This window comes from Mesitornis unicolor, unplaced genomic scaffold (genome assembly GCF_000695765.1).
Source record: "Mesitornis unicolor isolate BGI_N332 unplaced genomic scaffold, ASM69576v1 scaffold27647, whole genome shotgun sequence".
Classification (NCBI taxonomy): Eukaryota; Metazoa; Chordata; class Aves; order Mesitornithiformes; family Mesitornithidae; genus Mesitornis; species Mesitornis unicolor.
In genome coordinates, this window is record NW_010198897.1 from 59,574 (window position 1) to 83,099 (window position 23,526).

Genomic DNA, 23,526 nt, shown 5'->3' on the forward strand with positions numbered 1-23,526 from the left:
AAAAAGGACCCTGGTGTTCGCTCCATGTAAGCCCTGTGACACTGCTTCAGAGTACCCAGAAAATAGGAGAGAGCACCCCTGGCTCAGTACATGGGCCAGCTAGGGGATCAGTACCATGGATGCCATAAGGATGAAGTGTCTCTGATGACCAGCTTCAGCCCGACAAACCTTCCAGCAACAGGAGTAACATCACAGTGAGCTTTGATGCCAGAGGAGGGTGAGACACTGTCCCATCTGCTCACCATCTCCTGCATATTCTTCTCTTTGCTGTGTTCAAGACTGTTGCCATATTCCCTGTCCCAATGGACTTCTAACAAAGAGATACTTGGCTGCTACAAAACATGCCTTAGTGAGCAGTACTGCATGGAAAGACATTGTGCCATGCCCAGCACATCTTTCTAATCAGCCTTTTCTGATGGTCGGTGTAGAGGTACCTTTTCTTCATTTTGCCTCATTCTCATATTTATCCAACTGGAAGACCTCACTTTAGTCTGTTTAGGTATTTACAGATCAGGGTCACCACACGAATGCATTAAACAAATAAGGATTTCTACTGTCTTTAGTGAACTCTCCTCATACACTGCTTGCACCAGTGTTTTGATTATATTTGTTCTTTGCTTGATCTTGACATTTGCCAGTATCTTCTCATAACAAGATAATACAAATTGAGCTCAGGCTGTAGTCAAACCAGAAATGAATAAAGCTGGTAAATCTTCACCCCACCTGTGAACACAGCACAAAATCGCACTGGCATTTTTTTATTGCCCCATAGTTTTGCAAATTTATCTCTGATTTGCTGTACTCGCTCACCTCATATCTCTCGCAGCCTTAAATTCTCACTTCTCATTTTGTGTTTGCTTTCCTTCTTTCTCATAGGATTCATTTTCCTTTTTCCACAGTCGGACCCTGCTGTTGTTTATCTCCCCCCATTCCGCTCCAGCTGTGCTCGCACATTGTGGTGGCTGAGCTCTGCAGAAGTAACTGGATGCACCGCTAATCCCATTAAGGTCCATCCAGTCACCTGGAGTTTTTCAGTTTTCTGTGCTATTTTCATTTCATCTTCAAATCCCGCTCCCCTGCAACTTTAGATCATTAAGGGGTTAAGTAAGATATAGCCAGTAAATGAGATAAATCCAAATAAAGGGTTTTGGGTCTCCCAGTTCAGCGTGCTGCTGTGTCTCATTGCCTTTTGTATCAGTGTTTCAGGGTTTTCCAAACACACCCAGACAAGGGCTCTTGCCAGAACCCATCTGGATTAAACTGGGCCCCAGCTGCAACTAGCACATAGTGGCTGGAAGCATTAGTGAAAAGATCCTGCAAAAATCACTCACAATAACTATTTGCTTATAGCTCCTTGCAAAGTGGAGGGAAAATGCTGTCTAAAACATTGATTCTCCTGCCTTCAGATCTCATTTCAGATTTTTTTTCAGAATGTGAATTTTTATCATCTCTTCCTTCAAGTATCAAAACAGGGAAGCCTGCCACCCTGGACACTACCCCTCATTTTTAATCCTGGTAAACATGGAGAAATGGCACCTTGATTCTCAGTCTACCTGGCAGCATTAAAAGCAATTTTCTTCTCTTTTCAGGCTGCAGAGGAAAGAGGAGGCAGCAGAAGCCCAGACCTGTGGTCTCCAGTCCCAGTAGCATGAGGCCAGAGGCAGGGAAAGGGCAAACAGCTCCTTCTGTCCCCATGGGCAACACACTGCACTCCATGGACAACACACTGCACCCCATGTCTGCAGTGAGCATTTCTGAGAGGAAGACATTTCTCCGTACTGTCCTCACCTTCAGATTCCTCCTGGGGCTGTCTGGGGCTGTATGTACCCCTTCTCAGGGCAAGAGCCATTTGAGAAATGCATTACTGAGACCCAGATCTGCTCTGTTTATTGCCTTGATAACCTGACTCTGGCATCTGCTGTAGAGCCATGTGGTACCTTGAAGGCACTGTCTCTAGAGTGTTTGCATGTGTAGAAACTGATTTTTTAATATTTTTTTTTAGATCTTAAAGTCAGACAGAAGCATTTCAAACTTGCTGTGTAACGTTTTGCACAGACTTAAGAACATCGTCTGGAAATTTCCACCCTTCGGGCCCAGAGCCCCTGCTTGAACGAGCTCATAACTTATAAAAAGATATTCAGTCTGGAGTAAAGATTGTAATAAATGATTAAACCATCCTATCCTGAGGTAAGTTATTCCTGTAATTACTTAATTGCTCGCTCCAGGTTTTCAGCCTCTTCATCATACTATTTAACCTCTATTCTACATTTCACGGTTTTGTTCCCTTCTCTATATTTCCTCTGCCTCTTCTATTATTCCATTTAATGTGTGACACCGATGCTGCACTCAGTAATATATCTGTAACACATGCCTTAGTTTTACTTCAGTGTTTTGACAGCCAGTTTCTTATTATGAGAAATCTAATGATCTATTGTGGCTTTGCATTTTATATTAAATAAGCCATTTGTAGAGGTTCAAAAGATGATTGGAAGATACTCTAAAAAGGGTTTAATTCATAGCCATAGAGTCAAGCTTTTCAACAGGTCGCTATAGTCATTTATAATCTTTCCACTGCTGTATCTATAGTTATTTATAATTCATACTTCTCGTGACCATAATGAGCTTATATAGCATGCCCCTCATCTGAGCATGCAGTTTGCATCTTGCTGCTATTCATCAAGTTCAGCCTGAGCTCCTTTGATTTATTGGTCTCCAGACACAGATGATGGGATGGCAATCCCAACTGAATGTTGCCCAAAGGGAGATGTTCAGCTATTAATAAATAATTGCTCACATTAGGAGGTGATCAGTTAAGCAGCAGAGACTCCTCTGAGATTCTACTCCTCGCCTTCTCCTCTCACCTGTGCGAGGTCCTCAGACATTGCTTGGAGGACGAGCACCTCAGCAGGACGTGTGCTGGATGCTGCCCATTGCTGGCTCTGCCCGGCCTCATCGGTCATGTGCAAACCTCAGCACCAAGCAACAGCATGGCACGAACCCAACGGTGCCTGCAGGAGCCCATCACGTGCCCCGTGCTCCTGGTCACAACCCTGCATTCCCAGCAAGGAAGAGATGGTGCCAGGGTGACCTGACAGCATACTGCGGTGCAACAGGGAGGCCTGATAGACAGGGATCAAAGGTCAGGAGGGCGTTTTCGGGTGTGTGGATGTGACCCCTTTAAAGCAGGCACAGCCTGACCTCTGGCTGGAGAAGCCGAGACCCATCTTCAGGAATCAGAGTAATCCCGGGTGATTTTATCCCACTCCACTTCTCTAAATCTGTGGCTGCTGCTGCTCGGTGAGGGGATTAAGGGGCTGGCGGGGGATTACGTAGCTGCAGCGGCTCCGGGCTTGGAGCTGCCTCCCAGCACGGCCGCTCCTCAGGGCACGGAGACACATTGCACCTGTGGGTGTCTGCTAACGAGGGTCTCCAGCACGTTTTTGGCCACCTGCCCTGCACCAGAGACCCCTGACGGCAGCCGGCAGCAGGAGCGACATTACTGGGGCAGAGACAGCTGGTGTCACCCCGGGGCTTGGCCCTGCAGCGGCAGGGCACCCAGCCCGGCAGCATGGCGGGGGTAGTGTGGGACCCCCTCCAGGGCAGCAGGAAGGACAAGGAGTCCCCACGTCCCGCCGGCCGGTCCCCTTGCTAATGGTTGGTGCGTGGAGGATGGGGCCCTGGGCCGTCCCGTGGATGATGCTCTGGCTCTTCTGCCTCCTGCCCTCTGCCAGGGCCCAGACGAAGATCCCACTGGAGACGTAAGTGTTTCCCTCTCTCTGATGTGGGGTGTTTCTGGCGTGGAGTGGGTGATGCCATGGGCACGGGCAGGCAGGTGGGAGTGCCTCCCCGGTGGTAGCAGGTACTGCAGGTGCAGGGCCAGACACATCACTGCAAGGAGGGTGGCATCTCTGTATGATGATGGTGGTGGCTCCTGGGAGAGGACATGGGCACGGGAGCCACAAATTCAATTCCCAGATCTAGCATGGATGCAATGTCTCATTTTTCCCATTCGTCAAGCAGGGCAATAATACTCATCTGCTTGAGTTAAGCACTTTGACATCTATTAATGCTCTGCTTAATGCACTGGGCAGCAAAAGGCAAAACCCATTTAGACATGTTCATAAAACCCCACTGCTGGTGCAACTCGTGGAGAATCAGCCATGGAGGCAGACACCAGCAGCCCCAGTTTAGCAGAGGGTTTTCAACAGATGCTGCTGGTTTGCAGCCTGCCGGGGACGCTCTGGGGATGCATACCATCAGTCAGGATCTGGCCATGGGTCGCATATGCACAAGGAGCTTGAGTGAAGATGCATCTCTTCAACACACGTGAGATCCAGATCATGCAGTGCAAGGCTTGCTGCTCCGAAGCTCTGATCCTTTGAGCTGATCTGGTGGGCTGATGGCTGAAAAAAGCCTTGGTGCGCACATACAGAGCCTGGGTACTACACACACACACATGCACACACATGTTTATTTGTGCATGGATGGGGATGTTAGTCGGGGGAGGCTAAATAGAAAAAAAATGGCCTCAGCACCTTTTCTTGCTTGTTCCTGCTCCGCCTTACTACAAAGGCTTTAATAACCCTTCCCAAAGCTCTGGAGCACACAGATGAAAATCTGAGCTGCAGTATAAAGTATGAACAGCCGTGTTGTGTGCACACACTGCATTTGGGTCTGAGTGCTGGCACACATGCAGGGAATTTTGATGCACCTTTTTAGATGTGGATTTGCAGGGCACCCGCACCCATGGGCATGTTGTTGTGTGCGAGTGGCTCCTCTGGCACGGTTGTCGCTGGAAAGATCCCTGGTGGCAGTGCAGCCTACCCTAGGAGCCCACCAGGAGACTAACAGCTCTCAGCAAACCCAGTTTATAAAAACTTTACCTTGTTAAGCTGATTTAGGCAAGTTAAATCCTGTAAGGATTAAAAATGTCGGGACCGCGGTTGGTAAAAGTTGCTGTCGGGCAGCTTCTCTGGAGCTGGGATGGGTCCATCTGCATAGGACAGCGGGCTGGTCTGGAGAGGAGACGACACTGCCATCGAGTTTCAGGAGGAGATATGTCCGCTAAACCTACTGAAGTCAGCTCAAGCCCTTCCCTGAGATTAAGAAAATGTTTTATAGTCAAAATTGCCAATAAGACCCTTGTGGTTTTGCTCGCCAATACAGCCCATGTGATCACCAAGCATTGCTCTGGCTTTAACTGGGGGAAGGTCTCAGGAAACTTTGCCACCAGCTTTAATCTTGGCTGCACTACCAAACCCTTCCTCAGCAAAGTGCTTCTGAGTTGGGTTTCACAAAAAAGATGCAGAGGTCATACAGAATAAAATCCAACCTCTGATAATTTCAAACCACATAAAATAAAAATCAACTTTCTGTGCCCAGGGTAAAAACGACATGGAAATACCTTTTGGCCTTGAAATCTGTGGCATTAAGAAGCCAGGTCATCCTTTCTGCTGTTTTTTTGCCACTAAATACACGTGCAGGGATAACAGACAGGCAATCTCTGACCAATTATTTTCTGATGTGTTTGATTACAATGTGATAGCCCTTTTCTATTGAGAAAATAGTTACGTCACTTTGCACAGTTGGGAACTTATTAATGTACAAGAATGAAGAATAAACAATAGAAAAAGAGCTTTTCTCCCCTGGTACCAAAACAAGACCAACAGCTGAATTAATCCCTGGTGTTTCAAATCCACTCATGAATTTGACTAAAACACAAAAGTTGCCCTTTTCAAATGAAATTTCAGTAGAAGAACATCTTTGCCAGAGGACCAAAGGGCATAAACCAGAAGAAAATGGACCTGCTCCATAGATTACACAGGGACATTCTGGGGACACAAAACCAGAGGCTTTTAAACACCAGCTGGGTTCAATCACAGTTAAGTGACACAAGGCTAAGTCAGCCTGTGCTGCTCCCCAAGTCATGCCTGGCTTTCCTGAACTGCGCTCAATTTGTCGTTGGCTTAATCACATCTTTGCAAAGCTCACTCAGCTTTACCTCCAGTGGTGCAAAAAAGTCTGCTCAGTCAATGATTAGCAGTGTGTCCAGAGTGCAGGTTCACCACTGCTTGTCAGCTGGCCATGTCATGGGTAGCAGTGCTTGTTGCTGTGAGGATGCTGAGGATCTGGGGCTGGCTGCTCAGGTTTTCTTCTTGGAGTACCAGAAACATCAGGAAATGCCGGTGGGAGAGCGGAAGGTCAACCTGGTAGGGCCTTTATACATCTGCTCCTGATTTCAAGTAGCCAGCAGCTTTAGATAAAATTCCTCTTCAACCTGATGAATTTTAGACTGATCTTTTCTCCCACTTGTTTATGAAAAAATAAACCTATTTAAATTCAGCAGGTTGCTCTTAAATTTCTAGTACTCTAAGGTCACTCTCTTCCCTGGCAAATAATTGTCTTTTAAATATGTAAATGCCACTGTGTTTCTGCCTCTTCACTTGCCTCCTTTTCAACTTCCATGAAATGCCACCACGTATTTTTAATTACCCACACTTCAGCCCCATCACACAGGGCTTAAAGATATTCGTGCCCTCTCATTCCTCTGTGCCCCCTAACCTGCCAACCAGCCCTTCAAAGCTGCTGGTCTCTGGCCCTTCTCTCTGCTTCCCCACTGCCTCTCTAGCTCCTTGCTCTAGCAGAAGTATCAGTCCCTGAGCTGGAGCAGCAGCTCAGAAGCGGCTGTGCGGCTGCTGTCTCAGATGGGCTGGGAGAACCCTCCCAGGCTGAGCATCAACACACAGGACATCCACATAGAAATCACAAAAGTACACAAACCCCGACCTTAAAGGTCTTTTCCAACCTAAACAATTCTGTGATTCTTCTTTTTCCTTGAGTTTTGCTGTTACTGGAAGTTTCAAGGTTCACACATTTTGGCTTCTTTTGCCACAGCCTCAAAGGCTAAAATCCAACTTTCCCTTTCCTGTTTCCATGAAAGCAGGGAATCCAATGTCATGGTGGGTCTTCTATGAAATTCTGTCTGTGGCTGGCTTCTCTACTCACTGATCATTGCTAAGCTCATATTGTGGACCTTTTACTTCAATATTAGCATCTTTCTGCTGAAGCTGGCCAACTGCACCCACTAGCCAGACTTTTCCACTCTGGTTGGGTTGAAATATTATGAGGGCTGGAAGGAACAGGGGCACACGCACAGCCTCAGACATAACACAAAACAGAAAGACTGGGGTCTTGTGCACCTCATTTTTTCAGGGAGGAAAATGGGATAAAAAAACACCTTCCAGCTAAAATTACTATAATCCCAAACTTCATGTTTAGGTTCTCTCTTTTTACAGTTAAAGGTGAGGAGAGTGTAGAATATTAGTTAATATCAGCACAAAACTTCTCATACATAAAAGTTATAAAACCAGCACCAGATGGTGGGCATTGAGTTAAAGGTTGATTCAGAGATCCTTATATATGAGGGAACGCATTAGTCACTACAACAAATAGGAAAGCTTCCCATGGGGTCCCTGTTTCTGGTTTCCTCTTTTATTCTAGGTTTGCTAGAATAACTCTGATATGGGGCAATAAATCCTTGTCTCCTAGCAAATATCTGTATTCATTTTACTTTAAGAATGAAATTAAAAGCTCTGACTGTCAAAATAGGATGAAGAGAACAATGCCCCCCCCCCAAAAAAAAAAAACAACAACAAAAAAAACAAAACCAAAAGGAACAGGAAAAGAAAAAGAAAAGAGAGAAAAAGAAGCAGCCTTGTTCTTATTGACTTCAGGTGGTGCTAGATCACATTCAGTGATTAGAAACGAATGCCTCATTGCCAATTAAGGAGTGATTTTAAAAGGCACTCACTCTCTCATTATGCTTCTTTTATAGGCAGTGGAGAGGGTGCAATTGAGAGCAGAAGTCTTATGTATGCTCCAAATCACCTTCTATAGCTGCCTATCTGGTTCTGCTTGCAAGAAGGGAGCCTAAACAGACTTTTCCTAGGCTAAAGTTAGCTGTGGTGATTATTCCACCATTGCTGTGCTGGCTTTACTCCAGAGCTCATCTCTATGTTGGTGTATTTTTCCGCTACAAAAGTGGTGCAATGCACTGGGAAATAAGTCCCTGAGGTTAAAGTCTGCTTAAGACTGGAAGAAATCTACTGGAAGCCATAGGTAAGACTTTGCACCCAATAAATAAGTAGTGTATTTTGGTAAGTGAAGAAGGCCATTTATTCCATTAAATAAATCTCTCCTAAGTGAATCCTTGTTGAAGGAACTGCATGTAGGTGGAACTGCCTAATGTGAATCATGTAACAGATTTCTGCTGAAGTTCTCTGTCAATTATGAGAGCTATCTCTTTCAATTTGGATAGCTCAGTGTTCAGGCAGCTCTTCAACATCCTTATGTTCTCCATGTGGTATTGCTATCATCACTTATATACAGGATGGCACAAATGCGAGTACTGTTTTACAATGATAAGGTGCATAATCTACTCTGGCGTTATCAAGCTGTAGTACCTCCACTGAGAGCAGTGAACTCATCTGGCTTGTTAGGCTTTGGCCCATGCAGCTCCAGGAACTGAATCCAAGGGGTGACTCTTGACAACTTCTTTCAGGTCTAACAGTTCTTTCTCTTCAGTATTCTTGATGTTAGGTGTCTAGCCCTTCAATCCAGGCTCCATATGCAATCAATGAAGACATGTAGGTGTCTGCAGAGTTATTTATTTCACTTTTTCTAACAATAGAGGAAAGCAGATAATATCTAAGACCAAAGGCACAGCTTTTTCACCTTTAAAGTTACACAAGACGAGTTTCACTCTGAGTCAAAATGTAGTGACCAAGACCAGCAGAACTCGGTGTTTCTCCTCTCTGAGCGATGTTCTGGACAGAAGGTCCAAGAGCAGCGCTTGCCTCCTGCCTTACTTTTGTCTGCCTAGCAATCTGAGGAGAAAGAGTTGTCATTGTCACCATAGTGGCTTAGAGAAATACAGAGGGGGTTCAGAACCACAAAGATGGAGTTTTCCTTGTCTGAAAAAGTAAACAGTTCTGCTGACTTTGAATTATTAACACTGATTTTCCTTTTTTTCTTTCTTTTTAGGGTGAAGTCTTGGGCAGATGCCTTCGGTGGGGAGCTGTACTCCATTGTGACTAAGTATTCAGGCTCTCTCCTGTTGCAGAAGGTAGGTAAAATCTTTGAGGATTCCCTTGGCTTTGCATCATCTCTCCCTGTAACCCTCCAAGATTCCCCCCTGGGCTGGAAGAATGTAAAACACATAGGTCTCCAGCTACCTTTCAAGCCCATGGACGTTCATATCCATAAGTACAGAGTGATGCTCTGTGGCCATTCTCCATGAACTGGGGAGGGGGATCCATCTAATGCCTTTCCTGTTTTCATTAGCCCTGGCCAAACACCACCTAAATTGTCTAAATCTAAATTAGATTCAATCAATTAATTCAATCTAATCTAATTATCTAAAAATCTTTTTAATTGTACTCCTCATGTTTCCTCTCTGATCATTATTTCATGTTCTTCCATATGGGCCCTTCACTTCTCCCTTCCAGAGTGTAAATCAGTCCCTTCCCTCCTGCTCATCACTCACCTTCTCATTGTCACCCCATTGTCCCCTCCTGCAGCTCTCCAGCTGGCACTCTTGTTTATTTCTGCTTCCTCATCTGTCTTCCTCCAGTTGCTCATCAATTCTCTGAATTGTGCCTTTAAAGCTCTGCTTTGGACAGGTTCTCTGAGGCAGGTGCCCTGGGAGCTGTGACCTGCCAGAGGTGTAGAGCTCTGCCTCCTTCATGCCTGGCATGATCATCGAACAACAGGTACCACTGGGCACTGAAAGGTGTAGCTCCAGGGGCTTTAAATAAATGTTCCCATTTGCAGCTGTAGAGAAGTTGCCCAGTTACCTTTGGTGCCTGAAGTCAAGGGTGAATGGCTGCTCCTCTTTCAGGCTTGGTGAACTCTGCACTGCAGCAGCAGAGCTGCATGAATCAGCACCTCCCAAGAGCTGCTCAGGGGGCCTGGTGGCTGCTAAGGGGGATGCAGTCACCCCTCAGTCTCTTGTGGCTGTTCAGTTCCTTTTCTTTACTCTTTCTCTGATTTTTTTTCTCTTCAACACAAGCCATACATTACCTCTTAGGCCTTTTAGGTGTCTGATTTCTACCTTCTGACAAGTAATAACACCCACATCCCAGTGGAAAAAGGGATCTGGGTGTCATTTGACTCACCTTGCCCTTGGTTTCCCTGCCCCCACAGTCCTGCTTTCTGTCTGAAGGAAGAGAGCATCTCCTGCAGCATCACCTTTTCTAGGCTTGGTCAAGAAAAGTCTTTGGCATCCATCGCAAAGGTCTGACCGACCATCAGCTCTTCTTAGGAGAAATGTGCCCCATGCAATAAAAAGTTGTCAGCACTGGTACAAGGTACTTCATGCCACACTGTGGTGTGATATAATGCAGGCAAAAGTTTGGTTTTTAGCAGTTTTGATGACGCTTCTGCATTGCCTGTTCTATGGGGTCTCCAAATGTTAGTGTCAGAGGCTAAAATTGACATGTTACAGCATCTCTGGGGGCTGCTGAAGCTCCAGTAGGCAGGAGATACAGATTTGGGGTTATTTGATAGCCAGGTATCTGATGCTGTACAGGTATTTGCTGCCCAAGAGGAAGTCTGCAGATACCAGCTTTTTCTGGAAGGTGCTAAGAGTGTCTTCTCATTGTGTGAAGAAATATTGCAGCCATTATAGCTTCTCCTTACTGCTTCAACACAGGCAACTTGTGCTGCTACTTCTACTAACAGATTAATGGGGTTCATGTTCCTTAAGGTCAAAAACAGAGCGGACTAAGCAGAATATGGTTTAGCTTGAAAATACCAGTGTCACAAAAGTCAACAGTGGAGGCCAAGGATAGCAGATGTGGCACTGAGGTGGATATCAAGATAGCTGTGCTGTGTTGGCCCTCTGGAGATGTTGCACCAGGTCATTTCACCTTCCTCTGTCTACACTATATGTTTTGACTCTTGGGATCTTGATCTCTTTGGGGTAGGGTTTACATGAGATCTGTAGATGCTACTATAGTACCACTAAAAATGACAACCATGGCAACCAGACTGTGAACAAAAATTCGCAGCTCTATCAGCTTTTGATGTAAATCACTGGAAGAAAAAACTTGATTTCTGGTTTAAAAAGCCTGAATATAGCCAAATCCAGTCTATTATCCCTATCAAGGGGAGTCAAGGCAAAGCTGTATTTTCCTGGTGGTCTGACAGACCTATAAAATTATCACAGTTGCCTGCCCCAGTCCACATCTGCATGGTTTTGCTCTTGGTGAGGGGAAAGTGGTGTGCTTTTGCGCATATTGGGGCCCAGGTGCAGCACAGGCTGATTGGGCTTGGCACAGTCCCTGGACAACCCTGAGCAGGATACAATGCCACCTGTGACTCAGAGGGAAAATGTCCTTTAATGAGTCACTGTCACCACTTCCAGCAGAGGGTACAGATAAGCTTGATCCAGCCTTGGTCTATTAACACTTCAGCAAAGAGTCATCTCTTAAATGCATGTCCTGCCCTGCCCTAACTTCACTCAAGCAACTTAAAGAGTTCAGGTTTACTTTTCACCCCTCAAGTCCCAGCTCTTTCCTTTCCCCTTGTTTCCCTGGGATGAGGGAAATGGGGAAGAATCCCCGAGCACCCACTTCTTGAGTCCTTCTCTCAGCCTCCATTTCTTTAGCAAGCATTGGGTCAGATACCTTCTCACAAATCAGCATCTCAAAGCAGGAACCATCCTGGAGGTCTCTCTCTGCGTTGCTGGCACTTACGAAGCTGTAAATGGACAGCGTCAGGAGGACACAGAAAAATCTTTTACTAACGGGCAACATTTTCATGCTCCATGAGATACACCTTGGTGGACCCCCAATGGCTTTATGTAGATCACCATACTGGTCCAAACTGTAGGCAACTCAGACTTGGGGAGCCAAATGTACCAAGTCTGGAAACCCAAACATGTGTGCTCCTCAAGCACCTTTTGTTTTTTGGGCCATTGCCTCTTTTTCACATGAAATGTTTGTGCGCACGAGAATATACAGACCAGCAGAAGGGTGGGGAGCAAAACTAGAGGTCCAGACAATTCTCTCCTCAGTGCTTGTTTAAGTTGGTGGGCATTTTGCCTTTGAGGAAACACAAACCAAAAGAAAGCAGCACCTTTCGAATTTGACTTCATGTCCCTCTTGTGTCTAATAGGCTTGAAGTAACTAGATTATTGTTGTTTTGAGAGCCGTAACTTTTCAGTTACTAAATGTTTTGCATGTAAACCTTCTTTTATTATTTAGCATAAATTTCCTCTTGTGGCTTTGACTTTGGATTTCTTTGGGGTTTTTTTGTTTGCTTCCCTGAGAAGAGCCCTAATATGTTGTAAACCCAAATGGTCAATTTCTTACTGAGTGTTATTGTTCCCTGAGACCAGGTGAACCAGTAGACATATCTTGAAACCACAAAGGCAGGCTCTCATCGTGAATTAGAGAGCTTTGAGAAAGACCCTAGGTTACTCTCTGTCCCCAGCAGTCAAGGTATCATCAAATTAAACCTCACAGAAGTAGGAAAAGCCAAAGTGGCTTTAGTTTGATGGTTAAAGCATTTGTTGTATTCTCGTGACCATTATGCAGCAGAGGTTAAGAAAAGGTTGCACGCTTGTCTGGCATGTCAGCCTGGCTCAGAGATGATGGATCTGTATTAAAATGCTGGCCAGGGTCCAGGAGAGCTGAGGGCAATACAGCAGGAGCAAAGAGGCAAAGTGAAAGGCTCAGGAGGAGGAGGAAGGCAGTGACATCTCCCAGGGCTGAGGAACACAAAGCTTGAGTCTGTGGCTTGTTAGGTCTGTTTGGCACAGTCCTGCTGCTGCTGTTGGCCAGGCAGTGACCAAAGGCCTAGGGTCACCAATTGCAGCCATGCCAAGAGGACATCATGGCTATGCTAACATGTTTCTGCTGTGTTAACAATGCATTATAAGCATTTCTAAGCATTGCCTCCTGCTTCCTTTTGTAGCTGAGATGTTGATTGCCTTCCCTGGGGGATAGGGCTGAGAAAGGACAGCAAGGCTGGGCTCCAGCCATGTAATTACTAGAAAGCATTACAAATTACTACATGGCAAAGAATGGGCAAATTAAAGAAGTTCAGTCAAGACATTTTCCTGGGTGAAGATGAAAGGAACATCTTTCACACTCTTAATATAGTTTCACTAGCGGTGAGTAATGCAGCACTCTGCACTTCAATGGGCTTAATTTCATGGAGGTGGGAACAAGAAAATGTATTTGGTGACATATCTCTGTTCACAGATAAAACTTGGGATACTGAATCTTGGATCTTTCACTTCTAAATCACCACCCCCATCAGTGCAGAAAGAGAATCTTAATGAATTGTTCCTGCTGTTTTAAGAGACTACTAAGTGCTAGATGAATATGAAGAGATTTTCTGTTAGATCAGAGTGAACTTTTTTGGCCCGTTTTCAAGGTCAGATGCTTTCAACCAGTTCTCCCATGCCTGTAGCTGATTCCTGTTCTGTAAATTACAATGATCTGATAAGCAGAACCTTAAACACAGGTTGTGAAGGTTCATCTTGGTCAGCTACAAGCACCTGTGTTGACATCTGCTGTGTACTTTCAGTCATGGTGTCTGGTAACAGTACTGAAATCACAGGTACTGCTCTCTTGCCCACCTTTATGAACTCCTGCAGGGAATATTCTTTAGTAGCAGGAGATTTTAGTGGCAGGAATACAGAAACAAAAAGGTTTGTTGGATCATTTGTAGGAAAAAAGCTCAAAGGGGATCTGAGCTCAAACCTGGTATATTCCTTACAGCCAACTGAATCTTTTTTTTTGCTCTGGGTTTTTTTTTGTTTTGTTTGGTGTTTTTTGGGTTGGTTTGTTTTGGTTTTTTTTATCTTCCCAGATCTGTCTAGTTCCCAGGGCTGAGCCATGTGTATGGTATTAGCAGACTGCTCATGATTGCTTTTGATTACTTTTACTCTAATAACACCTGCTTGTCAATGTGTCAAAAAGCACATTAAAAAACAATTGAGAGGTAAAGAGCGGTGTTCTTTTGAATTCAAGGTATGACCCAAGGTAACCGATGGCAGGTCACTTTGTAAAGCGCGTGCTCGCCTGTGCTGGTGTAGTCCCCCCCGTTACTGCCTTTCCCAGGAGAGATTACCCTCCTCCTCCCCCCGAGAAGAGCCTGATTAAAGCCCAGACTGGCAGAGATCACTTCCCTCCCGACGAAACCATGACATGGAGCTAAACAGGACAGGCACCAGCTGGCATGTGTGCTGTGGCCTCGTCAGCAGCCAGGGACCTCAGTCGGGGGGTGTTGTTGCACATCCTTTTCTCTGCAGCATGCTTACACTAACCTTCGTGCTCAACCCAGCCTCCTCCTCCTCCTCCTCCTCTTCCCCTGCCCGTCCCAGCTACCCAGCCGCAGCAGAGGGGATGTGAGGCCTGGCGGTTTTAATCCAGTAAAACCTTTGCTGTTAATCACGCCAGGCAGAGCGAGCAGCCTGCCCGCCATGCCTGCTGCAGGCTGGATGATGCTGCTGCTATTTCTGTCTGACCTCCTCAGCTTGCCCAGTCCTCAAGGCATTTCTTACTCTGCCTGTGCTCGGCTGCCCTCCTGGTTGGTTAATGGCTTACCCTAAAGATATGCAAAGGCCTTCCCGCCCCATACTTTATTCTAATTCAAAAGTGTCACTAAAGCCCCTGCTTTAAGCCCCCTTGCCCTTTTCACCACCTTATTTTGTACCAGTGCAAGAAGTCCAGCCCTGGCTCAGATTACTGCTACAGTGCTAATGCAACATGAAGATGGAGGGGATGTGCATACACTGCAGAGTGAAATTATGATGAGGGACCAGGAAAATTCAATCTGTTGCCCTTGCACTTTCACGAAACGCTCTCGTTGCTGAGGAGATAAAGCTCTGTCTTTTCTGAAATAGTTTAATTGTATTGTGTCCTTTTGCAGGTTTTATTTTTACTCTTCCTTTCTGTCTAGCTAGCTTTTGGGGTTTTTTGAAAAGGAGTAATAAAGGCCATTCTATCCAGTCTTAGAAGGTCAGATTTAGGGAGGTAGGTTATTGTACCCCGTTTGGGAGTACTCTCACATTTTTAATGCCTAGATTATATGAAATATGACTGGGAGAAACGGGTTGTCTCGAAAGCTGTCAGACCCAGATCCTCCTCATTACAGCATCTCTCCCAGTGGAGGTAGCACAAAGTAGCCACTCTTGTAATTCCTAGTTTCTGGGAATCACATCTGTGCTGCTCTTGGCCCAAAGCATACTTATGCATGCTGAATAATTAGCATCATAAGTGTCTTGCTGACCTTTCCTTGACACTCTCCCACCTACGCACTGAGAAGACCCTTCTTGTTGAGGACCTGACAAGTTACCCCAGAGATATGATGGTGCTCTGGAGTGACATCTCTCCCACTAGTGCTCCAGAGTACATGTGACATAGGAGGCAAGGTAATGGCAGCATACCACTCTGTTCCCCTGCCCATCCCTCTGTCTTAAATACATTTCCTGTATGTGATACATATAGTGCTATGATGGATGTAAGCACAGTGCGTGTTTTAAATTTTCAGAAGTAGGCCTTCTGCTTCTCTCCCTTATTTTCGGGCACCAATAGTTTTAGCTACATTGCTGTTTTCAACAGCCACAAGCTCAAACTAGATTAGTTGCTTTTACTTAGTCAAAATGCTTTGTGTAAATGCTTTGTGTTATGGCCAGTGATCTGCACATGCCCAAATTATGGTGTGAAAAGGGAGGAAAGGCAAAGATGGGAAAAGGTGGTAAATCAGAGCAGTTCTTTCAACATGTCTTTCTTCACCAAAGACAATACCCAGCTAACAATAATGGATTCGCCCCTCTTCTTATGAGCCTTCTGCTCAGCAGGATTTTCTGCTTTCCCTTGGGTAGAAGTACAAAGATGTGGAGCCAACTCTGAAGATCAAAGAGGTGGATGGCTTGGAGCTGGTGAAGAAGTTCTCGGAGCAGATGGAAAGCATGCTCCGCAGGAAGGTTGAAGCTGTTGAGGTATGACCACGGGGGGAGGAAGTCCTCTTCTGTCAGCCCCAGAGTAGTAGACACAGGCCTCCAGCCTCTACCAAAACCATGTGGGCACAGGGGTTGTATGAGGACTTCCTTGCTCAACCAAATGCCTCCTGGTGCAGCTGGCTCAGTCTGAGCTTTAAGTAGACACTGGTGGGAGGATGCAGGCGTTCAGACAAGGGAATCTGGCTTCTCCTTCAGCCCAAAGTAGGAAATAAGATAAAAACAAAGTCTAGGAATAAGTATGAGGGAACAAACACTCTTTTAGGATAAAAGAGGTTTGATTCTATAACTGTTTAAAGAGAAAAAGCCTTTCTCAAGTGAAAATAAAGTTCATCCTTGCATAATGCCCTCTGGGCCATTGAAGACTGGTAGTTTGTTTCAGCTGTGTGTGTTGCTCAAGGGAAATGCCTGCAGTCCCTGAACATGAGCTGCAAGGAGGGTGCTTGGATTTCCAGCTGTGTACATGGGAAAGTGTGGAGGAGGTGGCAAGAGGTCTTTAACCATTGCTGTGTGGGAGATCAGAGCAGGTAATCGTTATGGCCCCTCTTATTTCTTGCATCTAAGGATCTATCATATTTCCTTATATTTACCCACTATGGAAAGCATATTTCTGTAGTCACAGAGCCGTGACTGTTTAAGGCGTCTAATGTGGAAAAGTCATCCAGAAACACATCATTTGAATCTCAAAGTGTGGGCATATTTAGACTCAGAGCTTTGGCCCATAGTATTAAATTCATAGCCAGACTTTTCCTATGTTTAGATTGCTTTATCCCTTGTGAAGGACCAATAAGAAGTTTTGCTGAGACTGTTGCTGATTGTGCAACTCTGAAAACGTGTATGTGTTTAGCTGGATTCCTTCCCAGTCTGTACCAATTGAGAATTAGTGCCCTGAAGCATGATATTGGAGGATACTAGTAGATTATATTGTATTTCTGTAAATGGTTAGAGCTTATAAATGGCCACAGCATCGTTGAGCTCTTTATGAAACCAAGTCATGGTCTTTGTCTTGGAAACAATACCAGACTGAGACTCCCACAAGGCCTTTTTCTTTGATGAGATACTGACATCAGGCTGGGTCTGAAATGCCTTTCCCATGGCTTTTTGGAAGGGTTCATGGAAAATGAAACTAAATCTCGGGCTGTTGTTTCTCTAAATGGACATGGTTCTGTTTGTGTATGTCCTGTGATACCTAAGATTGTCCAGGGGTTTCCACAGGGACTCTGGAGTAAGTAGGTGTGAATATACTTGGCAATAAATAGTTGGGAATATACCTTACAACCTGTACAGTTGCAGGACAGAATGATAGGTCAGAAGAAAAGGAGGGAAAGAGGGAAGTTTATAGCCCCATGACTCTGTGTTATATTGTAGGAGGTAGTCATGTGTCTTTTCACTAATTGTGTGAATGGCTGATAGAGCTGGAAGAGTTTCTGGAGGGCTTTCCACAGCACCCCCTCATCTTTCTTTCTGTGTGTGCTTGCATTAGAGGTTGGTGGAAGCAGCAGAAGACGCAGATTTGAACCATGAGTACAACTCCTCACTGGAGGTAAGTTTATCCTGGCCAGTGATAGCATATGACACACATCCTCAGAGAGACTAGCCAAAAGGCAGGCCTAGCAGCACCCAGACACCTCTAGTTCCTGGACAGGTTAGGAGTTTCCTTGTCTTCAGGACACTCAGCTTGCATAGAAACTCAGGTGAGTAAGAGACTCCCTTGGTAGATTCCAAACCTAGTAACACAAAAGACATTAATCCTTTTGGCTCTGAGAGGGGAAGGATTTTGGGAGTCGTTGGGTTGTGTTATGTTATTGGTGTTACATTTACTGCACACCAATGCTGTCATTATGTGTAGCGTTAGTGCAAATTAGCTAGCACTTTGTGGGTTACTTGACTGGAAAATGAGCTAAAAATTGAGTGTGTATGAGCAATGAGAAGGATGCTGTTACAACTATCCACAGCAAACCATTAATCACAATAAACTGAGTTTCTCACCTTATTTCTCAACAGCTCCCATCATCTTTTCTCTACCCTGCAGACACCCACTTGTCAGGACTTCCTGTTAGGTGAAAGCTTGGTGCTGTCCAAGCAATTTGGATAATTGGCTTTCTGTTAATAACTGTTTGTTGTAGCCAAACTATGTGATTATTTCTTGTGAAGGGAACTGGAGTGAAAATTGATGAAGGAAGTCCACAGTACAAGCACAAAGTGCTTAGCAGAAGTACAAACCACTCCTGCAAGTACGCTGCTCCATGCTGGCAAAGGGTGGGAATGAAAACACTTCTTGAAATCAAGCTAGCTACCAATTTCATTCACCTCTCCTACCTCTTTAAGAATCACATTACAGTCATGCTAGTTGGGTCAGCTGCATTCACAGTGAGGGCCATGAGTGAGTTGAGGTACATGACTTTATATTCACACACAGTTTGCACCCCCTGAGTACTGTTAATGCTTGAACATAAATCCTTAAATAACTTTTGCCCTCAGATAAACTCAACAAAAACACCTTAAAAACAAAAGAGTGCAGAGTGTCCTGAAGAAACTAAAGTGACTGTAGATGCTAAGTCCCCAGTGGCCTTCACAATGAGAAAACTGCATTGCCTGAGCACCGTCTGCTCTATCCGACAAGTGCCTGCTGCTTGGAGTGACAAAGTGAGGGGATAATCCTGGCTGGATGTACATCAGGAGTTAACTCTAGTAAATGACAGCTGTAGAGACAGGGCAAGTAAGGTCAGCATCGGCATGCCCTGTAGCAAACCTAGAAGCCAGACAGGGTGAGACACTCCACCTCTCTGGCTAGTCACTTATATAGCTTTGAGGGACCACAGAAGTCTGTCAGTGTGTCCCTTGGCTCTCAAGTGACTCTTCTGCTGCTGGTTATGACCATGCTTTCAGTCATGTGGGTGCCTAACAATAGGAAACTGTGCAGAAACACATTTTGGGCATTTGGGCAGCTTGACACTTTTCAGTTGGTAATGTCTCTTGTTTGCTGCTCATCTTGATCCTATTTAAAGCCCAAATTCTCAAGATGTCCTTTTTTGTTTTAACATAGTGGGGGTTTTTTTAGACAGTACTGGTAGTAGTTTCTTATTCTCTCTTTTTGCCTTTCTCTTTTCCGTTGTCTTCATCAACAGTTTGATTACTACAACTCTCTCTTGATTAATGAGAAGGATGAAAATGACAATTACGTGGAGCTTGGAGACGAATTCATTTTGGAGCCAAATGAGCATTTCAATAACCTGCTGGTGAACACAACATACAGTGATATCCAGCTGCCCACCAACGTCTACAACAAAGGTAATGGTCTCTACTGGCCTCTACTTTCTCTCTACTAGTAGGTTGCTGTGGAAACTACCAGTAATAATATTGAAATAAAAGGTGGGAATAGGTAAAAAAAAAAAAAAAAACAACCAAAAACCTGACAAACTAAAATGAGGCTGGAAAGGTACTGTCCCAAGGCACAGTGAAGTCTGTGCTGTAGTCTGTCACTGTCACAGGACTTAGGTATAATCTGCTCTTGAAATACCTTTAATGATGGACAGTCCTCCATCTTAAGCAGGCAGTATAGACTTCTAGGTTTCATCTACCCAACCAAAGACTCTGAAAAAAATTGCAATGTGAATTTATTGCCAATCTGTACGAAGAGTCAGATTCATCAAGGTCTTTAAGTGTCAAGGATCTCACCGATTTCAGCTGAGAATTTAGATCCCAAGTACCTTTGTGTTATGAAGCACTAATGCCTCACGGGGACACTCTTAATTCTCAGTGAGCAAATCTGTAGGGGACTGGGAGTAATTCACAACTGCTACTGGAACATGACTGCTCTGGGCTGTTTTCTGTTCTCAGCAAGCCTTTGGCGCTTTGGCAGCTGCAGGAGCTCACAGAGGCACCAAGGCTGTCAGAGCCTCATCTGTGCCCAGATCATGTCCTTTCCCCCTGCACATTCACACCACTCCAGCTACACACCAGAAACTGGTCCATCTCCAGGCTGGTCAGCACACTGCCAAATCTGCAGGCTGAGACATTGCTTGTGATTGTCCTAAGTTTACTGCTCTTTCTGGCCAATGCTCAAAGCTGCCTGAACTGGCTTCTTCCCTGCCTCCCCATCAGCTCTTCCCCTTGCATATATTTTGGCAAGAAAAAAAATGTCATTGCTTCACTTGTAGATGGAGCTCATTTCAATCTTCAGGACCAGATGGGGCAAGCACTGGTGACTGTGCTCACAACTGCTCTGTTATTTAGAGGGACAATGGAGGGAGTTCTATTTCTCTCATGATTTAAAATTAATTCCATCTGGTCTGACAGCCCCAGACACTAAAATCCTGCTCACAATAGAGCCACCAGCAGAGTTGGCTGTGGGTAGCTACAGCAGAGATACACAAAGTAGGCTGTTGCCTGCAGCAGCATACAGGAGAGGCGGCCAAATGGCCACTCTCAGAGACAGCAGAGGCACTGCCCAGCTAGCTGATCTCTCACCTGTACAACTTGACACAAACCGTCCAGCTGCTCTGGCTATGGCTGGAGGATGAGCAGGAGATGGAGGACGGCTGCTTCCATGTCCAGGGCTCCTCCTGGGAGTAGTGCCTGGTAGCACCCATTCCCTCTCTTGCAAACAGCAGCAAGCCAGCCTCTTCACACCTCTTCTGGCTCCCTTCCTGAATGAGGTACTTTGGCCCCATCACTGGGGAATCACAGGCTTTTTTTCCCTGTTTTGACTAAAACTGCCTTTAGTAAAGTGACTAAACAGGAAGTTGTAGATTAAAGCCCCATCCCTTTCAACATTAATACAGTTAATCCTACAATGACCAGTTTCTTGTAATTCCTTATTTCTATCACTGCTGCTCTGTTTGGTCTCCTGAGGCAGTGAGTCAACACAGACACCAAATATACACTGCCTCGTACAAGTTCTTGCAAGTCTGCAACTTCATATTGATTCTGATGAGATCAGGGGCAAGAGAGGACAGCTCAGGCTCTGTGAAAGAAAGGGCAGGCAAAGAAAGAAAGAATTGTTGGGGAAAAGAGGAGAGAGAGAGAAACAGTATGTAAATCCTAGAGCTCTTCTGTCTTAGGTAATTCCATCTAACATAAATTTAAACACTCTTTGTAGAAAGGCTATTGCCTTACAACAGCCATGAGTCCCCTCTTAGGCAGCAGCTGAGTCATGCCCGTGTGCTGTGCCAGTTGTGCTCAGCACAGTCCTGGTTTTCCTGGGTCTTTTGGAACCCTCTTCCAACCAGTTGTAATGCCCATGGGTGGACAAGGCTGGAAAGAGGAAGGGGGACAATGGTGTATGACAAAGCTGAGAACACCTGTAGTGGCCAATGGTGACCTTCCCTCCAGGATTTACTTGAATGATGCATTCAGTTCCCTGCCCAGTGGGAATTGGACAAGGCCGTGTTCCTCCTGGGTTTCCTTTTGTTCCCATCCCCCTTCTCCATGGTGGATGGTGAGTGTCCTCCCTTCTTTTGCACATTTTTTTCCCTATTTTCTATTCTGTTCCCTACAGACCCTGACATCCTGAATGGCGTGTACATGTCAGAAGCCTTGAATCCTATTTTTGTGGACAACTTTGAAAGGGATCCCACATTGACCTGGCAGTACTTTGGCAGCTCCACTGGATTCTTCAGGCTCTACCCAGGTAAAAGAGCAGAGATTGGCTTAGCTCTTTCAGTGCAAGGCAATTTTCTTGTAGGACAGGATCTGTGCTGTGGAAGAGCCCAATTTGGGAAGGCTGAGGGCGGCATGGCCCATGAAGGGCAGGGTAAAGTGAGCAAAATAGTCAGTGCATGGGCTGCAGCTGCTTAGGCTGAAGGAACAGTGTCCACAGCAGACATAAATCCCTTTTTTTTCCACGTGAACCAGCCTGCTAGGCATGTTGCCCTTGCAACCCCAGAGGAGTCTGCTTGCAGGGGTATGCCTCAGGCTGCCCTGAAAAAAAACTCACAAAACACCATGGCAGGACCTGTGGATCTTGCAGGTGGGGTGTAGAGGCTGCAGGAGGTCTCCCTGCCTCATCCTCCTCTGTGACTTTTAGTGGCAGCCACAGCCTCTCTCCATCCCTAAGGCCACACATGGCAGATGCAGCTGGCTGGCCTGACTTGTTATCTACTTGCCAGCTGTGAGTGGCATGTAAGGTCATGGAGCAAGAGGAAAGCCCCGTGCTTGGAGGAACCCACGAGATCCTCTGCAGCTGTAGCTTGGCCTGGTGGCCCCTTCATCAGATGGCTGCATGCCCTTGTTCTGTGACCTGCCACGTGTTGTGCAAGGGGAAGGCAGAGATGACTGTGAACAGAGCATGTAGCAGGGAATCTGGGACACGTCCCTGTCACTGCTGCTGCTTTTTTTTTATGCTCCCAACCACCCTTAGGGGGAAAAAGATGTTGTTGAGAACTACATCAAAGTGACAAAGTTCTAAGTAAGTTCAATTCCTCCTCAAATTCAAACAAACTATGGCTAGGTACCTTTTTAAATAGAAATTTAATAAACAGCTTACTGAGACCTGCCGAAGACCATGCAGCTCTTCTTGTATTTCTGCAGAATGGCCACCGCTATTGCTGGCCAACTTGCATGCTGGATTTCAGCAGTGAACAGCAGAAGTGCAGGTGCCTGGGGTGCAGATGCCTGCCTGTCTGTGTCTGTGTGTTGATTGCTTCTTTTGCTGCTCCCTTCAGGGATAAAGTGGTTGCCAGATGAGAATGGAGTCATCTCCTTCGACTGCAGGAATCGTGGCTGGTAAGAGTTTCAGAGAGACTTGACCAAAGCATTTTTCAGTCTTTCTCCCTCTTTTCCAACATGACAACTTGGTGAGCTGCTGATCTTGCAGTTACTGTCTCATGCTGTTCCTGTGAGAGATGAGGGGTATGTAAACAAAGGCAATAGAGGGTTAGAAAGCCCCACCACCTGCAACACCAGCTTTTCATATGGTGTCTACCATGCGCCACATCGCAATCACCACCAGTGTATCCTTCCTCTGTCCCACCCTCCACCTCTGTCCCACTGGAGGGACAGGGCTATTCAGACTCCAGAAATGCAGGGCATTTACTCAGTCTAGTCAACATGGGTAAAGGAGGCTTTAGCAATTGACACTCTCTGCTGAATCTGGGCAAACACCTGCAGCGGGCCCAGCACTTGCCAATGTAGGAAGTGAAATGCTGGGGCCAGTGGGAGTGGAAAGTTGATATGAAGGGACCCATGAAATGCCCAGCCTGACTCTGCTGTCTAGCTGGGCTCGTGGTGCACATTATACTGTGTCTAGCATCCCATGACAGCAGTGTGCCCAGGGCTCCTCCTCCCCATATGCTCACCCTGCTTCCTTGTATTCTTCTTTTTATAAAGGTACATCCAAGCGGCCACCTCACCCAAGGACATTGTCATCATTGTGGATGTCAGTGGGAGCATGAAGGGCCTGCGGATGACCATTGCCAAACACACCATCATCACCATTTTAGATACTCTGGGAGAAAATGACTTTGTCAATATCATTGCAGTAAGTGTGTCTC

General features: G+C 45.7%; 1 protein-coding gene across 1 annotated transcript in view; it reads left to right on the forward strand.

The window, feature by feature from the left end:
- Positions 1–3,669: 3,669 nt before the first annotated feature.
- Positions 3,670–23,526, forward strand: part of CACNA2D4 (calcium channel, voltage-dependent, alpha 2/delta subunit 4) — a 56,585-nt gene continuing 36,728 nt past the window's right edge. The window contains exons 1-8 of the mRNA XM_010189299.1: positions 3,670–3,758; positions 9,043–9,124; positions 15,899–16,015; positions 17,517–17,576; positions 19,162–19,324; positions 21,534–21,665; positions 22,699–22,759; positions 23,363–23,513. Coding sequence (XP_010187601.1) covers positions 3,670–3,758; positions 9,043–9,124; positions 15,899–16,015; positions 17,517–17,576; positions 19,162–19,324; positions 21,534–21,665; positions 22,699–22,759; positions 23,363–23,513 — 855 coding nt within the window. The remainder of the gene's footprint in view (positions 3,759–9,042; positions 9,125–15,898; positions 16,016–17,516; positions 17,577–19,161; positions 19,325–21,533; positions 21,666–22,698; positions 22,760–23,362; positions 23,514–23,526) is intronic.